Source organism: Syzygium oleosum, unplaced genomic scaffold, assembly GCF_021117445.2.
Source record: "Syzygium oleosum isolate NSW1041296 unplaced genomic scaffold, Sole_v2.1 Sole_v2.43, whole genome shotgun sequence".
Lineage (NCBI taxonomy): Eukaryota > Viridiplantae > Streptophyta > Magnoliopsida > Myrtales > Myrtaceae > Syzygium > Syzygium oleosum.
This window is the reverse complement of record NW_026607527.1, coordinates 1487850-1508761: the sequence shown is the minus strand read 5'-3', so window position 1 is coordinate 1508761 and position 20912 is coordinate 1487850. Positions and strand designations below refer to the sequence as shown.

Below are 20912 nucleotides of genomic sequence, written 5' to 3'. Positions count from 1 at the left end.
TGGATAATTTTGCCATTAAAAAATGAGCACATTTTCGAGGACCATTCAAATAAAAGGGCATCAATTAATTGAATTATAAGTTTTTTTTTCTTGAAGACATCACTGTTGATCACACTTTCTAATCATACCCCTTTAGTGCGCACACAAATGCATGATGGCCAATGTTAAAAGAGACTCATCTGTTTGCAAATTACATTTGCTCTTGTAGCATCATATAACCCAAATTGAGACCCCTAAATATCCTAAGTAATCCCAAATCTGATGAGCCTCTTCCGCAGGATCTTGAAGACGACGTCCGGGCTGCCCGGCAAACAACCGCATCCACTTGAACAAGTAGTTGATTGGCACTTTCTTGGCCACGCCGGACCAGTTCGAAGCGGCAATCTTGCTCTCACCCACCATGTGTACAATACCCCTTTCTTTGATCCCTCTCCGGCAAAGGCAGTACATAGAACCTGAGCCCTTCCTCATGTATGAACTCCTTCAAATGGTTCCTCAACATCTACTTGAACAACTCGTGTTCCATCCTCAAATCTCTATGCCCGTACTTGACCATGCATCGGTAGATGTTCAGCTCACAGGGGAACGGAAAAAAACCGTTCCGTGTAAGTGGCTTTGCTCGTCGGAAGCAACTTGATCGAGATGAGCACCAAGTGCAGTGCCGGTACGTTCGCAATTTAGGGAGCAAACGTCGGGGAAATGCTGTGGACAATCTCCATGTAGAACAGACCGAGATCCAAGATCCAACGGATCCTCTTCTGGATGCTATCTAGACGACTTCCTCGCTGGAGACCTTGTCGTTGAGTTCGAAATGTACTTCTTTCAGTACCCACAGTTTCCATCTGAACTTGATGGTCGCCGTTAGGACAGCGAAGAGCGAAGCAGGTACAAACCAAGCTCAGAAACAGAAGCTCAATGAGTGCGATTGTGAGGACATACGCCAAGATGGGAACGATGTTCGTCTTCCATATCATGATCATCACGATCAGGAGGAAGGTCGGACTTGTGAAGACCATGGCAACTGCTATTCCTGTTACAGCTATAATCAAAATTCTCACGATATTAATTTGGTCTAGGCATCAACCTTAAGCTCTCAACTAGCCTTGTCATTGAACAAATGTAAGAAAACAATCGTTTATTCAGGAGATATGTCTGGGCTTCCTTACCATAAGCAATATTTCCAAGCTTGACAGTGTTCTTGAACCAAAGGACTCAACACACATGCCAACATGAGGAAGGCGTTTATTTCCGGGATGTACATTCCGCCTTTGAGCTCTTCCAAAGTGCGTGCGACCTTCCCTCGCCGGAAACACCCGAGTGCTACCGACTGTTTGATTATGGAAAAGAAAGCCGAGATCAAGGCCTGACTAGCAACAATTGCCGCCATTGCGGTCACGACAAACATAGGCCAGTATGCCGGTTCTGCGAACTCTAGCCATATGTATATGTAAAGTGCGCGCAAAATATATGTAAGCACGCATCACCTGGAATGGGCAATATTAACAGGACTTACTCGGAATTGAACTGAAAACGACAGCTGCGGAATTCTCGGTCTGCTTTCGAATGTACGAAGCTCGACCAAAGTATGGGAGATCAATGGAAGGATGGCCGACGAGGCGTGAGCTTATTTGAATCGCGCGGACGCCTGAAACCGGCTCTCTGATCAGCCATTTTATTCAAATTTTCCGTCGACAAATTCCCTCCCGACTGCCCCTCCGAACCTAAATCCCGGTCCCGGCACCGATAACTTCCGACCCTTACGAGGGCGACCGCGAAAATGGAAGATTTTTCCCTCACGTAGCAAAGTAAATTGGAATTTGATCTCGCATGTCGCCATTTTAAACCGGCATTATCTAATGCGTTAGGAAACATTTTCGAGTGATTTAATATTTTAATTAAAGTTACCGTAGAATTCTCTAAGTTGTCCATGCCCCACCATGTTGAATGTCTAGTTATGGCAAGACAAGGCGATGTTACGGGCACCGCCCAAATGTTTCCATTGTTAGCAATTTGATAACTAACTATTAGTTGACACTCAGATTGTACCGGAGGATTCGACCCAAAATCCCGAAAAAGAGATCGGAATTTTATAATAGTTAATATTACTCTATTTGTTTCACATAAAATAATGATTTGATAAATATATTTTAAAATAAAATGATCGCTCGTCTCGTCTCGAAATAATTAATCGACGATAAATGCTTTCATTGTCTCAATAATTTATATTAAACATTTTCATGAACGATGAAAATATTTTTCTGTTCACTAATTTTAGTGGGCGACATATACGATTATTTTTTTAGAAAATATTTTTGTTTTTTTTTATCATTCGTTTTTTCCGTTGAATAAACTAACCAACTTCTCTGTTTCTACTTACAGCGTCTTCTCCAAGCTCAACGCACGGCGGGAGCTGTGTCTTCCACCTGCCTTCTTCGCCAAGGTATCCGATTCTGCGCCTACAAGTCTCCGATTTCCCTGGGGTTTCTCCGATCATCCCCAATCCCAATCAGGTCTCTCTCTCTCTCTGGTTTTCGGGTTTTGCTGGATTTTTCGCTTTGCAATCCCGCTTCGAGGCTCGCGATCGCCGGTGGTCCGCCACCGTTTCGCCATCGGATTCCGTCCGGTTGGTCTCGAGTTGATCGGCCTCGGACATCTTGCCGTGCTCTTGTTCTCGGAGGGATTGCACCTCGGTTGTTGGCTTTTCCGCTTTTTCAGGTTGGAGTGTGAGGTTTTATGCTCTGTTTGCTTGCCCAGAAGTGTGGAAAGCTTGTTGATTTGTTTTTGTCAGTGGTAGACTGAAGTTAGGGTGGAGTTGAGGAATTTGAGTTAGAATTACCTGAGGTTAGAAATTCCGGGTGCGGGTTGAGATACGGCGAGTTAGATTAGGAAGCTGATACTGCTCAAGATGATAGTGGCATTATCAAGTTTTGGGAAAGATGGATCATTTAATAGTCCAAGACTTAAACCAGAGTCCTAATGGGATACTTGTAATTATTTGAATACTTCTCCGGCGGATTAGTGATTGTCCTGCTGGAAGCAGTCGATAGAAAATTTTTTGGCCTTGCGGAAGAGTAGTTTTCCTAGGCTTTATTGCATCGTTGGATTTGGTTCAGACTCGCAATTTTTCTTTCATCGATGACTTAATCAGCTTCTGCGTGCAGATTTGGTGTTGAGAACCAAATTGTGGAGATATGGAGGCGAATGAGAGGGAAACAATTGATTTAGAACAAGGATGGGAGTTTATGCAAAAGGGTATAATGAAGCTCAAGAATATCCTCGAAGGGCTTCCTGAGACTGAGTTCAGCACGGAAGAATACATGATGCTCTACACGTAAGCCTTGCTTTTGAATTTGTGACTTCAGGAGTTGTGATAATTAGAATTGTTTTCCTAATGCCTTGATTGGTTTGATTATAGTTGATTTTTTTTCCTTCTCAATCCTCCTGGCAGTACTACTTACAAAATGTGTACTCAAAAGCCTCCGCATGATTACTCCCAGCAACTGTATGACAAGTATAGAGAATCTTTTGAAGAGTATATCATGTCAGCGGTGAGGAAGATTTACTGTCCACGACTCCCTTTTCCTGTTATACTGGTTGTTGTTGGAGTTGCATTCTTGTATATGCCATTGACTTTCTCAATGGCTGGTGTATTAGTTGGGTGCTTTCTTTTTTCTTGTACTTGCATTGCCTAAGTATCAGTTTTGTATAGTAAGTATGTGTCTTCATTTAAAAATTCATGACAGTGTCCTTCAATTCTTTGGAAATTTTCAGAGCTGTTTTTCCTCATTATAGCCTAGTACTTTCTCTTTATTCTTTAGAAACGGTATTTTATGATTGTTTTTGTGAATTTTAGAAAAGATAGTAATTTCAAGATAGAAGAACTGTCGCATGAGGTGAAAGCTTGAGTTGTTTTTGGAGAATAGATAGTATCAACCGACTGAGATTACATAAAGTGGATTAACAAAGAGTCGGCTGTCAGAAGAAGTCTGGTGACAAGGTTTCTGGAAGAATAAATAGCTCCAAAAGAACAGCAGAAAAGCCAAGAATGGTTAATAGATTCAAAATTTTTCTGCAAAGGAGTCTAGTAAAATTCTAGAGAGTCAATTTCTTTATCAGTGCAAAGAGTCATTTATTGCTGCAACTTAGATGTAATCTGGAGGGAGATAGCTCATCATTCTGCTCTACTACCAAGCTAATGTACTATGCCCAAATTTATGGCCACTTAAGTTGATGGTCAAACAAAAAGAAAAGAAGAGAAAAGAAAAAGGGCTGAAGTTTGCTGTTTTATGGAGCTTTGTCCAATATTTAGATGCTAATATGCCTTATTTTCGACTCTGCAGTCAACTCCTCCAGAATTTTGTTGCTTTCTGATTTGTAGCCCATGATTCTAGGGGTTGGCCATTTACCTATATTAGGAGAAATTGAGGAATTGTACATTCTTTCCCCATCCTCCTTGTTCTTGCTTTCTCCTTCTCCTCTTCTCTCAACATGAGATCAATTTGCATATATTGCTTAAACAAGAACGCTATTATTTTATTTTATTTTTTTGGGCGGTCGGATAATTAATTATCTTATGATTATGCGAATGCAGAGTTGGTTATTATCTGTATTTAGCTTATTGGTTATATCTAGCTCTGTCATTTATGTGGCTCCATTCTCCTCATCCATTAAAAAATCTGCTTCTGCTTACAATTTAGGTATTGCCATCATTAAGAGAGAAGCATGACGAGTTTATGTTGAGAGAGCTTGTCAAAAGGTGGGCGAATCACAAAGTTATGGTCAGATGGCTTTCTCGTTTCTTCTATTATCTAGGTCGCTACTTCATTGCAAGGAAATCACTGCCACCCCTTAATGAAGTTGGCCTGACCTGCTTCCGCGAACTGGTATGAATTGTTGTTCTCTTTATTCTTTTTTTTTTTTTTTTTGCGGAATTTAGCTTAGATTGCATCCTAGGATAGTTGTGGCCTTTAGACAGTTCATAATTGATTTGTTGGTTGACTCTAATACAGTCATTTTCAGTTTCCTTCATAGATGCCACGCTAAAATTTGACTATTGTACATTGTTTGCTGTTTTAAAGGTATATCAAGAGTTAAAGGTGAAAGTAAGGGATGCCGTGATCTCATTGGTATATTTGTGTTCATTTAACTACAGTCCCTTTCTGTCTTCTGTGTTAACGTTGCATTGACTAACATACATTGTTTACATTAGATTCATCAAGAACGTGAAGGCAAGCAAATTGATCGAGCTTTATTGAAGAATGTATTGGATATATTCATGGAAATTGGCATGGGAAAGATGGATTATTACCAAAATGATTTTGAAGCAGCTCTGCTGAAAGATACTGCTGCTTCTTATTCCCGTAAAGCTTCAAGTTGGATTCTAGAGGACACCTGTCCTGATTATTTGTTGAAGGTGAATAAGAATTTAATACCTGTCTAATCATTTGCATCTTGATGATGATGATATTTCATAAGGTTTGATGTTTGATATTGGGATTCCCAGGCTGAGGAGTGCCTAAAACGAGAGAAAGATAGGATTTCTCATTACTTGCATTCTAGCAGTGAGCCCAAGCTACTAGAGGTTTGTCCCTTTACTTGTGTTAATTTTAGCTTTTATGGTTCGTCTGATGAGATAACTTGTGCAATTGACTATGAGTATAGTTCGTATCTTTGATTCTTGTTTAGATTTTGAATATTCCAAGATCCAGATGAAATTTGGTCCATACACTTTTTAGTTTTGCTATTACAATCTTTTTGCTCTTTCTTCAGAAAGTTCAACATGAGTTGTGGTCTGCATATGCAAGCCAACTACTTGAAAAAGAGCATTCAGGATATCATGCATTACTCAGTGATCATAAGGTATTCTGACTCCGCTTTTGTCCCTTTATGAGCATCTGATCCTAAATATTTTTTAGGTGTATTTACCTACCAAGTTTTCTGATACTGTTTAGGTTGAAAATTTGTCGAGGATGGTCAGGGTTTTCTCAAAAGTACCAATATTCTTGGATCCTCTCGCTAACATATTGAAGCAGGTCCGTTTCCTGTCATCCATGTTGGATCCACATTAAGTTACACTTGCCTTTGTCAGCCTTTACCTTGTTTTTCATACCTCATATGTCAGCATGTCAATGACGAGGGCACTGCCTTGGTCAAACAAGCAGAAGATGCAGCTGGCAGCAAGAAGGTTGGTTCTCAATTTATCAGTCCATGGCTATGACTTTTTCTTATGAATTTGCAGAATTTTCTCTAGTTCATTCGAATGAGCAAAGTCTCCTTCCATTCTTCTGTATAGTTGGATCATCATCGGACACTGAATTTGCTTGCTTTAATCATCAGTTTCTGCTCTCTCATCTCAAAATGATTCTGCGTCCTTAAGTGTTGTCTTGATGATCCAGAATCAAATGAGTCAACAGAGGGAGACTCAATTGGATTAACATGGCAAAAGAAAACAAGCTGAGATTTTGGAATGTTTTGGACTAAAATCTGATGTCGTTCATTGATGTAGCCTTCTAGATTAAACAAGCTATGCATAAAGTTATTATAACCATAAGATCACTGTCAACCTTTAGTGAAAATGGAATATTTTGATTGTCCATGGCTATCTGGGATAGCCTTTCTAGTTGGACTATTGTCCTTCTTACAGAATAGAGACCTGCTAGGATTCTAGTAAGTTTCGTGTTTTTTTAGTTAAAGCAGGGTGCTAGCTACTTGGAGCAGTATTAGCGTCAGCCAGTTAGTTTATCCCCTATGCTAATTGCAATATAGGCTAGTCGAATCAAAACAGGATTTGTTGCTGACTTAGATCGCCGTTTTGGGAAAAAGTTTCTCCTTCATTCAAAAAGATGGAAATTAATCTTCAAATAAAAAGATTGACCTACAAAAAAATGCAGCTTGCTATGAGAGACTAGTTGAGCATTGTCCCAAAAGGAAATCTAGAAAGATAAGTTTTGCGTGGCAAGTGTGTGTGTGTGTGCGCGCGCGCGCCCGTGTGTCTCAATGTACAAAAAATGCAGCTTGCCATGAGAGACTAGTTGAGCATCGTCCCAAAAGGAAATCTAGAAAGATAAGTTTTGCGGGGTAAGTGTGTGCGTGTGTGTGTGTGCGCCTGTGTGTCTCAATGTACAAAAAATGCAGCTTGCCATGAGAGACTAGTTGAGCATTGTCCCATAAGGAAATCTAGAAAGATAAGTTTTGCGGGGTAAGTGTGTGTCTGTGTCTGTGTCTGTGTGACAACTTCATTTTGGAGGAGAATAACCCAAAGATTAGGAGCCAATATAATATGGTGTTCGGAAAGATGTAAATCACACTAGTGACCACTAGATATGCCATACATTCCAAGATCTGACCACTAGATATGCCATACATATTCCAAGTATACATGTTAGCATAGATAGCTGACACATATGCATTGTTATGTTATTGTTTTAGCATTCGGGCCTATGTGAACCACGATCTGAAGTAGTAATTCAATCATTCAACTATGATTGCAATGCCATACTGTGTACCAAGAGACCTGGCTTATTGCATACTCATGCCTGTACTGCCTTTATGTATAGTAATAAACCACTGTCCGTGAAACACTCGACAGGATTTTCAAAAGGTCTGCATGTACAGTTGTAGTCTTCTCTTGCGCAGATATTGTAAGGAGTTTATTGAAGCTCTAGCAGTCATTTAGTTTGAATTATATGGTGCAATTTTTTATTTAGTATGATGCTTAGGAAATTGTCCTGCGATGCTTTCTAGCTTTAGGGTTTCATAGAGGAACTTACTCTTCACCAAGTTACCATTTGTGTGTTATTTTAATTCCGATCTAAATCCAACTCAGCTTTTGGGACTCGTCATCCTTATCACTCTGTAGTTATAGTGTGTGGTTTGCACATCTATCATAAATGCATACCTTTGTTTTGATTTGTAACATTTTATGAAGCAAGCAATTAGTCCCTTCGTTCCTTTTAACAGGCCGATAAGAAGGATGTAGTTGGCTGGCAGCAACAGTTAATGCAATCGATCTTCCACTTCTTCTCCATAAGTAAATAAATTTTGTTGGACTGTCTAGGAGCATTGATTCAACTCATTGTTGGCAGGATTTCGTGAGGAAAGTGATTGAGCTACATGATAAGTATGTGGCATATGTGAATGAACGTTTCCAGAACCACACCCTTTTCCATAAGGTTCATATCTTGTGATTGAAGTGATTTCAAAAAGCTACATCAGATATAGACTCATTTGGACGTTCCTTTTGACAGGCATTTAAGGAGGCTTTTGAGGCCTTTTGCAACAAGGGTGTTGGCGGAAGCTCAACTGCAGAGCTATTGGCTACTTTTTGTGATAATATACTAAAGAAGGGAGGTAGTGAAAAATTGAGCGATGAAGACATTGAAGAAACACTTGAGAAGGTTTGTTGTTTGGACATTAATTTTTGTAATGTAGTCTAGCATCATTTATTAAAGTATCACAGGTGGTTATTGTACCTTTTGCAGGTAGTAAAGCTGCTCGCATATATCAGTGACAAGGATCTTTTTGCTGAGTTTTATAGGTAATATTTTTAGTATTGGAGGCGTATAGTGCATAGCCTACTGACCATATTGTTGGAAATGAAATTAACTAAATCTTTTATGTCACAGTATCCACAGTAATACTGTATAAAAGATAGTTCATGATATATTGAAATTAGGCTTACTAGTTTTATACATCAAAACTAGTTCTATCAGTTTCCTGAGTACTTTATATCATAGGACACTAGACCCTTGAGTAATGGGTGCAAGTTTACTGAGGGGACCGTGCTAGTCTTTGTGCCAATGATCTTCAAGATGAAGAACCTAAATTCTCAAGATTGATTTCTCTTATATATTAATTAACATCTCTCTTCTGTACTCTATAGTAAAAGAAAAATTGATTACAGTGATTCTGAGAATACACATCAAGCATGTTATTCATGTTTGCAAACAAAATTTATATGCATTAGAATATGAAACTTAGCCATATCAATTTTTCGAAACAAATGCCTCGTCCCACTAAGTGGGATCTGTTATGTGGATCCAATTTAATATTCCATTGTTGTCGTTGTCCATTATAATTGACGCTTGGTGATGCCGTCAAACTGCTTACTAATAATCATCAAAACTGCCAGGAAGAAGCTTGCTAGACGATTTCTCTCTGATAAGACTGCCAATGATGACCATGAGAGAAGTATGCTGACGAAATTAAAGCAGCAATGCGGTGGTCAGTTCACATGGAAGATGGAAGGGATGGTTGGTGTTCCTAGATTTCCTTCTTAAGAACTAGTTTCACCTGCAGCCAATACGTTCCTAATTCACTTCTCCGTGTACCAGGTTACGGATTTGACGTTAGCAAAGGAAAACCAAACTAGTTTTGAAGAGTATCTCAGTAATAATCCAAATGCAAATCCTGGCATTGACTTGACAGTCACGGTTCTGACTACTGGTTTTTGGCCAAGTTGCGAGTCCTTTGATTTGAACCTTCCAGCAGAAATGGTACTTGCAGAATTTTGCTGAGATATAAAATTTGGAGATTTGTTTGATGTTCTTAGGCAATTTCGGATAGTTGAAATAGATTACTTTGCTCTGATTTAAAAGTTATTGTTAATTTATGGTTGTTTCAGGTAAAGTGCGTCGAAGTTTTCAGGGAATTCTACCAGACAAAAGCAAAGCATCGAAAGCTAAATTGGATTTATTCATTAGGGACTTGTAACATTATTGGTAAATTTGAGCCAAAAACCATGGAGTTGATAGTGACAACATACCAGGCAATTTGTTTTTTTGAACTTTTTGTTTTTATCAATTTTGACATCTGGTACTCTTTGGGATATGTTCTTTCTTGTTATGTTTTTTTTTTTTTCGGTTGAAAACTTTTTGTCCCCTCTCTATTGCTTTGTAGGCCTCAGCTCTGTTGTTATTCAACTCGTCTGATAGACTGAGTTACTCGGAGATAACGACCCAGTTGAATTTGACTGATGATGATGTTGTGAGGCTTCTCCACTCCTTATCATGTGCCAAGTACAAGATCCTTAGCAAAGAACCAAACACAAAAGCCATTGCTCGTACTGATCACTTTGAGTTCAACTCCAAGTTCACTGAGAAAATGCGGAGGATCAAGGTATAACCGACTGTTTTTAGATTGTCCTGAATTGTCTGACTTTGTCTTTCTACATCGACCTTTAATTGCAATCCTGTTTTAGTTTTTCTCCCCTAATGTGTGTCGGTGCAATCTTGTTTTGATATTTCCCAACATTCAGATTTCTCTTCCTCCCGTGGATGAGAAGAAGAAGGTGATACAAGATGTTGATAAGGATCGGAGATACGCAATCGATGCCTCACTCGTGCGTATCATGAAGAGTCGAAAAGTTTTGGGTTATCAGCAGTTGGTCATGGAGTGTGCCGAGCAGTTGGGTCGCGTGTTTAAGGTCTTTACTAAACACCGGGTCGACCCATCACCTTCATCCTGGTTCTGTGAGTTTTTGTGTCGACTGATCTTTGTTTTGTTGCAGCCTGATGTCAAGGCAATCAAGAAAAGGATTGAGGACTTGATCACTCGAGACTATTTGGAGAGAGACAAAGACAACCCCAGTCTGTTCAGATATATGGCATGACATTTTCTGGATGATTGTCCAGATCGAGTGACCTCTGCTCCTGCAACGGCACGGGAACAAGTTCGAGATCCCTTTGTGGCGCCGGAAACAATGTAATTGCGTCTCTCCTCAGTGCTGGGAAGGTAGGACCTCAGAATGCTTGTACATTTTGTCCACACGACTGAGCGTGAACAGGTAGAGTTTGTGTTTTTGCCATGTTGTAAAGTATTTAAAGGGAACAGTGCGCCAAAAGTTTTAATAAAACTTATCAATTGAGTCCTAAAAAACTTTTAAAAGTGCAATCAAGTCAAACTTATCAAATTGGTGCAATTTAACTCCGGAAATTGTCCAATGAGTCCTAAATCAATTGTACATATGTCATTTCAGTCATAATCTTTTAAATTTTGTTAATTTATTTTTAATTCTTTGCGAGAAATTCCACTGTTGTCTTTCTGGTCAATTTGAAGGACTATGCCACGTCAATAATTTTCGGTGAAAATTGAAGGACTATGTTGGAATTTCGTGCTAAGGTAGGATTAAATCAACAAAATTGAAAAGTTTTAGACCAGATTTGCGCTCATGCAATAGGTTAAGGACCGATTGGGTAATTTTTCCTCCAATTTGACTAACGGAAAATACTGACATGGCTTCTTAAGATGTGGCGATTTTTATTATTTTTCGAAGAGGGAAGCACTAATGCGACATATGCTTCCTTGGTCCAACATTTTGACACCTGTCAAATTTGTCCACTTAAGGGAAAAATTATCCAAAAAGTCATATACTTATGCTAATTTAGTCCTAAACCTTTTAATTTTATCAATTGAGTCCTAAACATTTTGACAATTTGTCAATTGAATAAAAGAGGATAAATGCTTTTGACGAATTTGTTATCGAGAGATTGACGTCGCATTCTCAACTTCCATTTATTAATTAAAAGATCTTTTTTCATTGTTTATGAAAATATTTGGATATAAATTATTATCGATAACATTTTTAATAATATTTTAAATTTTTTATAGTTTTTATGTTTTTTCCCTTTTCTTTTTTTTTTTTTTTTGTTGTTTGGAGGATCCCAGCACATGGCGGTTGGCCGCTTTGAGCTGAACCACCCATGGCCTAGCCGCAATCTTCGAGCTCAAGCTTGAGCCATGGCTAGCCAAATGATTCGAAGCCAGCTCTAACCAGTTCCGGTTCTACATGAACATGACCGTCGCAGACTACCAAACCTCTATGACCACGTGATGGCTAAGCGACATTGTGCTGCTCAAGCTCGACTCCATTTGCCAGCCATTTCTCCAAAACCAAGGTCAAACAAAGATTTGGGTGAAGAAAAAGGGGAAAAAGAGGAAATAAATTTGGGAGAAAAGGAACACATGTCACTCACCCTAAATCATTCTAGCTAAAATAGATTAAGAAAGTTCATTTAAAAATGCCATGGCGTCAACTTGTCGAGCCAATGAAACAAGGGCCATGCCCTTGCATTAGCCGGCGAGAGCCACCAACCCCTCGTTTGGCCACAGTGAGGGCTGCGAGCCCTCGACTAGTGGCCAGCAATTGTTGGCCAAGACCCTCGCCAGCCATTTCTCTAAAACCCAAAAAAACAGCAAAGAAAAAGGGAAAGAACTATTAAAATATTATTTAAAAATGTTCACATTAGCGCCAAAATGCCAAGACGACAAAGGTCCCGTTAGCATTTTGGTCAATTTTGGCCGGATGAAGTCAATCGAAAGCGTGAAAAAGTTTATAACTTCAAATGAAAGTTTAGGATATTTTGGACAATTTTCCCTACATTCAAGTCCATCCGTTAACTCCATCTGATTTGGTTAGCGAACAATGCTTACATAACTTTTCTTAATGCTTTTTTAAGACACGTGGTGTTGACGTGGCATCTACTAAGTGCTATATTAGAAAAATTCCCAAACTTAAAAGGAAAAAAGATAAAAGAAATTCAGAAAAGAAAAAAAAAATAGTTTTCTATTATAAAATAAATAAAAAAAAAAAAGGGCAGGATCATCGGTTTTGCGGCACCTCGACCCTCGTCGGGTGTACATTTTCGAAAAAGAGAAATTCTCAACATTTTCAGAAAAATCTCTGTCGAAAGATTCTGGAAGCTCCAACACAGCTACCGAGCCTTTTCGAAACTTTATGAAGCGTCAGAACTGGACCACAAAAAAAGGAGAAGCCTCAGCGAAGCTTGAGGACTTCGTCAAAAGCCTTGAAAGATGGACATTTGAAAATGCAACCAACACGTTGTCGTGTGATTTTCCAGCTTTTGTCGAGAGTTAAGATGTCCATATCGATGGAAATTGGGTCTGCATCTAAAGACACATGTCAATGAATCTACTCCTGAAGCAAAGCAGTCATCTTGCTCTCGCTCTCGAATTCTTCTCTCCTCTTGCCCTCTTAAACTTTCCCAATTTCGTAACTCGCGGTTCAAATATGGAGAGAAATTTTGGCAGCTATTTTTCATTAGGTTTCGCAGTTCTCTTTCCAGGACAAAGAAAAATGTCTCGGATCGAAAAATTGAGGCTGAATCTGGACAAGAACAGCACTAAGGTGCTTAGCCTCGCCATCCTGGAGCGAGTCGAACATCGAAAGAAAGTTGTATTGGGTTGTTGGAGAGTCGCGAGGATGTGGGCGGATCTGTGTTTTGGCTGAAGATTTGAGATTTGAAGAATCGAACTCTGTTTTGGTTGCCAAGGAAGCCGAAATCCCAAAATAGACAAATCAATCCTCTCCTTTCTTCATTTAATGAAAAATAAGAGTCGCCGGCCCTTGCCAATGCCTAGATAAGGGTCGTCGGAGAAGGGGAATCAATGGTTTTGCCTTTTTTTCCTTTAAATCTTAGCTTTTCTATTTTTTTAATTCTTATCTTTTTTTTCCTTTCTTTTTGTTTTAAATTTTTATCATTGTCTTATTGTCTTTTCAAAATGGGAAAATGACACAAATGATCCATGAACTTTAGCCCAATATACAATGTAATCCCTGAACTTTTAATTTGTTCAATGTGATCTTTAAACTATAGTCTAATGTGCAATGTCGTCTCTGAATTTTTAATTTATTCAATGTGATCCCTGAACTTTTGATATATGTTTAAACTAGTCTTTGGACTATATGAAAATGTTTAGTATTGTTTATGAACTTAAATTAATAGAAGGATGATATTAATATTTTCACATAGTCCAAGAACTAGGGGTGAGCATGGTTCCAAGATAGAACCCGGAATTTGAGAACCAGACCGATATAACCTATCGATTCTAGGTTCCAAGGTATACATGATAGATTCCACGTTCCAAAATTTGAAAAAAACCTATTTCGATTGGTAGTTTCCTGGTTTTAGGTAGGTGGAACCTGAAATCTGAAATAAGTTTTTGTGTTTTTTTTTATATGTTATCGCGCGATCCCGTGGTATTCCATGGCGTTCGATAATAAGTGATAATGTAGAACCACTAGTCTGAGCTTTCATTTTATGACTAAAACTTTTACTTTTTTAATATTTCATCTTCTTCGTGTGTCTAATATAAGTTGTGGTTAGTGGAATGTAGCAGCAATTGGTAGTCATTAAAGGTGATGATTCACTATAATCATTCAATTAATAATACAGGTGGAATATTAGCAGACCTTGAAACCAACCTTGGAATCGGTAATAGGGTAAGTTCCAAGTTCCAAGGTATGCGGGGTAGGTTCTAGGTTCCTGAAAATGAAATACTTGTTCCAACGAGTAGGTTCTAAGTTTCAGGTGGAACCTGTTCGGAACTTGCCTAAAACCTGGAACCACTCATCCCTACCAGAGACTAGTTTGAACATATACCAAAAGTCTGGGAACCTCATTGAACAAGTTAAAAGTTCATAGACCACATTGCACATTAGGCTAAAGTTTAGGGACCATATTGAACAAATGAAAAGTTCAGGAACTGCATTGCACATTGGATTAAAGTTCATGAACTATTTACGTTATTATCCCTTTCAAAATTTTAAGTTTTTCTTTTTTCTGATGTGGCGCTTGGTGGGCGCCATATCAACGCCACGTGTCTTAATAATGAAATAAAAATCACCACATCAGGTATTTTCATTAGTCAAATTGGACAGAATTAACAAAAGGACTTGATTCCATCAATTGGACTTGATTGCACTTTTTTGAAATTTTTAGGACTTAATTGCACTAACGTTACAAGTTTTAGGACTTTTAATGCATATATCCCAAAAAAATAATAAAAAGTCACGTTAGCATTTTCCGTTAGGGACTCAATTATACAAATTTGATAAGATTTAGAAGTTGATTGCACTTTTTAAAAAGTTTTAGAACTAAATTGTACTTTATCTGCAAGTTTTATGACTTTTGGTGCATGCATCCTAATTTTAAATTGTTCTAATGAGTAGGACGAAATTTTTGTTCCATGTACCGCAAAAGGGGTATAGCCGTGATTATGAGAAGAAATCTATCTAGTTTTCTTTTCCTCAAATTTGGTAGGAAAAAACTCTAATTTGTCAGAGATTGAGGGAAGTTCCGTCATAGACTAGTCCCCTTACGTTTTGTTTGAGCACGAGTCTAATCTTAGTACTTTTGCCTTCAGGTGTTCATCATCTTCGCGAATTGTGATCACAAACTTCTACCATGCTTCCTTTCGGGATTTTAGCTTTCTCCTTCTTTAAAAGGGTAACCGATTCACGATCTTGCAAATTGTCCGAGTTTGCGATAGTTGATGTCGTTTTCAATATGTCGAGTCTTACCCTATTTTCTCTCTGCCGATGCTCGAGCAAACCAGGTATCCTCCGCGACATGTTCCCCCACCATGCGCCGTCCCATCTTCTGGGTGACATCCGAGTACAGAAACACCTCCTCTTCATCAGCAATTTGTCACAAAATGATTTCGCTTTCCATCTCGAAACTGGCTAAACTTGAGTCGTCGTCCATTAACACACTCACGCTTTGTCAACTAGAACCGACACAACATGACTTGACATGACACAAGGACAAGACTCAAACACAATACGAATCTATCGCGAGAAATCTGAATGTGACATGACATGACACTGCTTAACTCGAAACTGACACGAAATGACACGTGATCTTTAATTTTTAAAGGAAAACACTTTGAAACCATATTGAAACATTCATGCAACGACAAAGAATGACGTAAGTAAATCGACAAAAATACAGTACAAAAACACCAATTGCCAGCCCCACTTCTAAATCAGAATCTTTCGCTAGGATTTGTATCTTGGGTGAACAGTCTTCTTGATGGCCTCAATTCCGTCCTTGCCACACTCCTTCCAAGTAGTGTATTGAATTCCTTCATGTCCAATGCACTCTATATGCAACGTAATTTGTCAAACTCATAGCAGAGCGCTGGAGAGCGTGAATACTTGTACCTCATCTCAAATGGATTGTGTCATTAGTGTCACTCTCCAATTTGAGTTGGTCGATCGCCATTGTTTTCATGCAGTCCACGAGTACTTTCCAGATCCAGAGGGTTTTATCGACCCTCTTAGCGGGATCTACCTGTTAACCGTTTTCGAGCACTTGGTAAAAGAAGGTGTTGTACGGAATGTAATCAAGTTCTAAGTTTTTAATTGGCGCACTTAAATTGACGTAATCGAGTTCTAAACTAGGGCCTAGATACGTAATGAATTCCTAAATATATATAATAAGGCAACTTATGGTTGATACGAGGGCAACGTTTCATAGCCAACATATCCGTACTGTTCAAGTGCCATGACCAAATTTCGATACGGTAAATGAAAGGACATTATTGCACTTTTTTGAAAAAGAATTAGGTCCCGATCGCATTCCATGCATGAAATTTAAGAGTTTTAGTGTATCTGAAAAAATTGCTAAAATCAACATTAAATCTATTTTACTTTAAACACACGTAATTAAGATATACACCCTTCATGTAGTGTACATAAAAAAGAAATAAAAAGTTCGCCAATATGACATAATCAAGAAACCTGTGTCAATGCTGAAACTTGGCATTACTATCCACGGAATATGTGTTTACTTTTTGACAACCAAGTTGAATCAACTTGGTGCCTGCCATTTGAGTAGAATAAGTGAAGGAGAATGTCATGGAAGGACAGAAGCACAGCACATACTTGTTGGTTGCACAAAATTTCCTGGAAGAGGTGGAAAAATGAGTGAAAAAGACACAGAAATATCTAATTCCAAGCTCAAGATGTAAATTTCTCTCTTAGATTGATGTTTGTTCAAGAGAGAGATTTAGGAAACTATGATTTGATTGTCACCGTGCATTGAAACTTTAATCGTTTATCTGTTTGTTGCTTGTGCGATTTCATCTTCTAATTTTTCATCGTGCAATCAAATCTTCTATCTTTTTCAATTTGTCCAATCATATTCTTTCATTAGTAATCGTTATTAACATTATTAAATTGATGACATGACGAAAACTATTCATGTGGCGCCTCACGAGCACCACATCAAGGATGGGTAGCCCCACTTGCCCCTCTCTTGTCTCCCTTGATTTTTTTTTTTCTTAAATTTCTGCATTTTCTAATATGTTGGCGTGGTGTTGACATGACATTGCATATGTAAATTTTAGCGATGTTGATGGTGTGTATAATATAAATGGTGGAAGAATTTGATTGCACCACTTAAAAAAGAGATAAAGAACGTGAAGATACAATGAAAAGAACTCTCAAACAGCAAAAGCTAGAGGATTGAACTGTATTTAATCCACTGGCCAAACAAAAAACGAAAAAAAAAACTGTATTTAATCCAAAATTTAACCCAAGGAAAAGAACCACACACTAGAATAAAGAGTTAATATTATGAAAAATCCTAAACGATACAAATTTATCATCTAACATATTTTTGACCTCAAACTAATTTTTTGACCATAAAATATTTACCTTAAACTAATTTTTTGACCAATTGTGACAAATTTACCCTTCTTTAAATTGGATTAATACCATGAAAAATCACAAATTGGTAAACCTGTGATAAACGGAGAGGTAAAACCGTAAACTAATATAGCGTGTCATCTAAACTTAGCAATTTGATGATAAAATTTAACAAAAATTAACTGAAGGTAAATTTGTTACATGTGTTTCAGTTTGGGGTTTTCGGTGGTCAAAAAATTAATTTTGTGTAAATTTATCACAAGTGCATTAGTTTAGGGTTTTCCGTGGTATTAACCCTAAAAAAATGCTTAGAGTCCATTTGAACGATTCGAGTTTGTGATCATGTAAGCATCACGTGTTGGCGAATCTACGAAAACAAAGGATCAATTTCATCGAACAGAAGATCAACCTCAGTCACTTCTTCGCCGCAGCGGTACGAATTTTCCGGTCATCTTCAACGGCGACCTTCCGCCGTTATCAGCTTCGCGTGGATTGAAACGTGGTAGATTGATGTTTCCAGCGATTCACGAGCTCTTGCTTTCGATTCAAGCGATGGTTCTTTCTAAATTCGAATAGCGTGCTTTGATTGCTGACGTCCAGATTGAAGCGAACAGGTCCCTACGTTAAGAAGACGACAATGTTTTCTTGGGAAGCTCTTTTCCTGAAACGCCATTTTTCGGCGCCATTCTCTTTGAACCCTTCTCACGCCCGTAGAACAAAGCACCAGAAATATTCTTTTACGTGCATTTTGAAAATAATAAAGAATTTCACTATTCGGCTTCTAAACTCCACAGATTAACCCAATATTTAATCGAGATTCAATACTTGAATTGTAGGTGTGATTCCACGAAGAAAATCACAGAAGAAAACCCATGCCAAGCACTCGGTTGAAAACGGGACCTCAAGACCACTATTCCACTTGCAGGAGACATATATAGAGTTAAAAAGCGGTTTGATCGATGGAACCTATGTCCATGGGGAAAATAGTAAAGAATTTCACAAGCACTCGGTTGAAAATGGCGCCTCAAGACCACTATATATATATATATATATATATATATATATATATATATATATATATATATATATATATATATATATTGATGATATTATATATATTCCAAGTTTGACCCAATATGGTCCAATTCAAAAGTCCACAATTGACTTTCCAATTCAGCCCAACTCTCCAACGCGCCGTAAGAAAATTGATTTCCATAAAATTCCTTTTTCTGTTTTGCTTGGAATCCTTGGCCCACTGGAATTCTTACACCAGAGAAAGAAATCTGAATTTCCATGGCATATATACATGGGCGTCCACAGACAATAATTTATCTTGAGTTGAATTTCGTTTACTGGATCTCATTCGAGACATATTTTAACATCTATCAATAGGCCTATTCTCTGTGCTTCCCTCTTGCCAACATGTTCGACCCTGGTCTCCGAATCCGTGCTCGTGTAATTAGGTCCGGCCTCGACACCAATGGGTTCGTCGAGAATAGTTTAATTACTCTTTATTTCAAGTCGAGTTTTGCCATTTCCGAGACCCGAAGAGTGTTCAATCGCTTACTCGGCAATTATGTAATGTGGCTTATCATGTGCCAATGATAGAGGCAAAGTTAAATGCCATGGCGAGCATAGTGAATGTTCTCTAAACTCCGATTTGACTATAATATGCTAGTCACGCCACAAGTAGCCCAACTTTTTACTATTGTACAGTCAAGTATCTAAATTTTTTTTTTTCAATCTAGTACCTCAACCTTTCAAAAGGAAGTTAACTTAAAGCCTCCACTAAATTAAGTGCCATGTTACGTCATTTTATAGAAGAGGACTACCTAATTCGATTAAAGTGATGATGTGGATAATCACGTCGTCCTTCTACCTCGATTCGTGTATGAACAGCTCCCCTCCACCCTCGAGGCCGTCATGCCCGCCGCTCCATCGCCATCGCCCGCCACAAAGTTGCCATCACCGTCTCGGTGGTCGATGTTAGATCCCACACCTAGCCACCATCCCCGGTGAGAATGGTCCTTTCCTTGTATTTTCATCAGAAAAATGCAATTTCAATACATAGTGGCAGTTCTAAAATTAGAAGATACAAAATGAAACTTAGATCATGTTAGACAAGGTGATCAAGATTTCCGTTTGTTTCGTGAAACATGAATGATTTAAAAAATATATTCCAAAAAAATAATCGCTTATATCGCTTGTGAATGAACGAAAAATATCTTTATTATCCATGAAGAAATTTAGACATAAATTGTTACCTGTAACGAAAATATTTTTCATTGATTAATTATTTCGAGCGACCATATTTAAGAAAACATTTTCCAGGTCATTCATTGTTTGCAAAATAAACGAAGATCAATCATCTGGTGATCAATTCAACTATACCTCAATGTCCTTCCATAGATTTGCCTTTCCTTTCATGCGAGCACGATCCGTCTCTAAAACTTTTGGGCGGATAAGAATTACTATATATCAGGTAATAATAACCACAACAAGAAAGAGAAGATTGAAGAGGAAAGTGACACTTTCGTGGGGTTACTTTATAGTTTTAGTCCTCTGAGTTGTATAATTTTTACGATTTGGTCCTCTAACTATTTTAGTTTAATGTAGTCCTTTACATTCCACGATATGTGCAATCTAGACCTTCATCTTAGCATTAGTTAACATCATTGATGTGCTGACATGGCTTCGCCATGGCACGAGATAGACACGTGTCGATAACGCAACGGCACATTAACATTTTTAACAACTTTTTTTGTTTTTTAATTACCATGTAGTTTTACGTTAGAGATATGTCGATACCTAAATTTTGGTAACCAGTTTAATTATTCATTGCACAAAAAGATTTAGGAATCGACTCCGATCCCTGACAAAAAAAAATCAATAGTTGCATTTGCATATTAGTTAGCATTTTTCTCTTCATGCATTATTAATCCTCATAATTTTTTGAGCCAGAAAAAAACCCATTATTTGCATTGGACCGACGGCGGATGAACTTAAAGCAATGAGGTTTGGAGCTTAATTTAAATCATTTGGTTTAAACCAGCGGCAATGTAAATTCGGTCAAGCCCATCAGTCCCCATAAAAATTAGGGATGATACCACGAAAAACCCCAACCCGGTAAATTTATGACAAATTTACCCCAAACGAATTTTTTGATCACCAAAAACCCTAAACTGATATACCTGTGATAAATTTACCATTCGTTAATTTTTATCAAATTTTACTATCAAATTACTAAGTTAAATGACACGTAACAGTTGACGGGTGTATCAGTTTTGGGTTTTGCCCTCCGTTTTGTTATAGGATTACCAGTTTGTGATTTTTCACGGTATTAATGCAATTTTTACGGAAACTAATGGAGGGTAAAATTGTCACAAATGTACCAAATTGGGGTTTTTGACGGTCAAAAAATTAGTTCGGGGTAAATTTATCACAAGTGTACCAATTTATGATT

The 20912-nt window shown here is 38.1% G+C and overlaps 1 protein-coding gene across 4 annotated transcripts; it reads left to right on the top strand.

Moving 5' to 3' along the window:
• Positions 1 to 2516: 2516 nt before the first annotated feature.
• Positions 2517 to 10940, top strand: LOC130134362 (cullin-1-like). 4 transcript variants are annotated; one of them, XM_056306323.1, is made up of 20 exons: positions 2517 to 2715; positions 3162 to 3331; positions 3449 to 3548; positions 4698 to 4883; positions 5079 to 5126; positions 5210 to 5413; positions 5504 to 5581; positions 5770 to 5859; positions 5952 to 6032; positions 6122 to 6184; positions 7960 to 7998; positions 8088 to 8171; positions 8247 to 8396; positions 8481 to 8536; positions 9131 to 9251; positions 9333 to 9494; positions 9623 to 9766; positions 9898 to 10116; positions 10256 to 10423; positions 10508 to 10940. In XM_056306323.1, the coding sequence occupies exons 2-20, from the start codon at positions 3192 to 3194 to the stop codon at positions 10607 to 10609; spliced, it is 2235 nt and encodes a 744-aa protein (XP_056162298.1). In that variant the 5' UTR covers positions 2517 to 2715; positions 3162 to 3191; the 3' UTR covers positions 10610 to 10940. The 4 variants fall into 4 exon arrangements, with proteins under 4 accessions (XP_056162298.1, XP_030473864.2, XP_056162296.1 ...); XM_030618004.2 differs by lacking the exon at positions 7960 to 7998 and having other exon boundaries at positions 8085 to 8171; XM_056306321.1 differs by lacking the exons at positions 5079 to 5126; positions 7960 to 7998 and having other exon boundaries at positions 8085 to 8171.
• The last annotated feature ends 9972 nt before the right edge of the window (positions 10941 to 20912 follow it).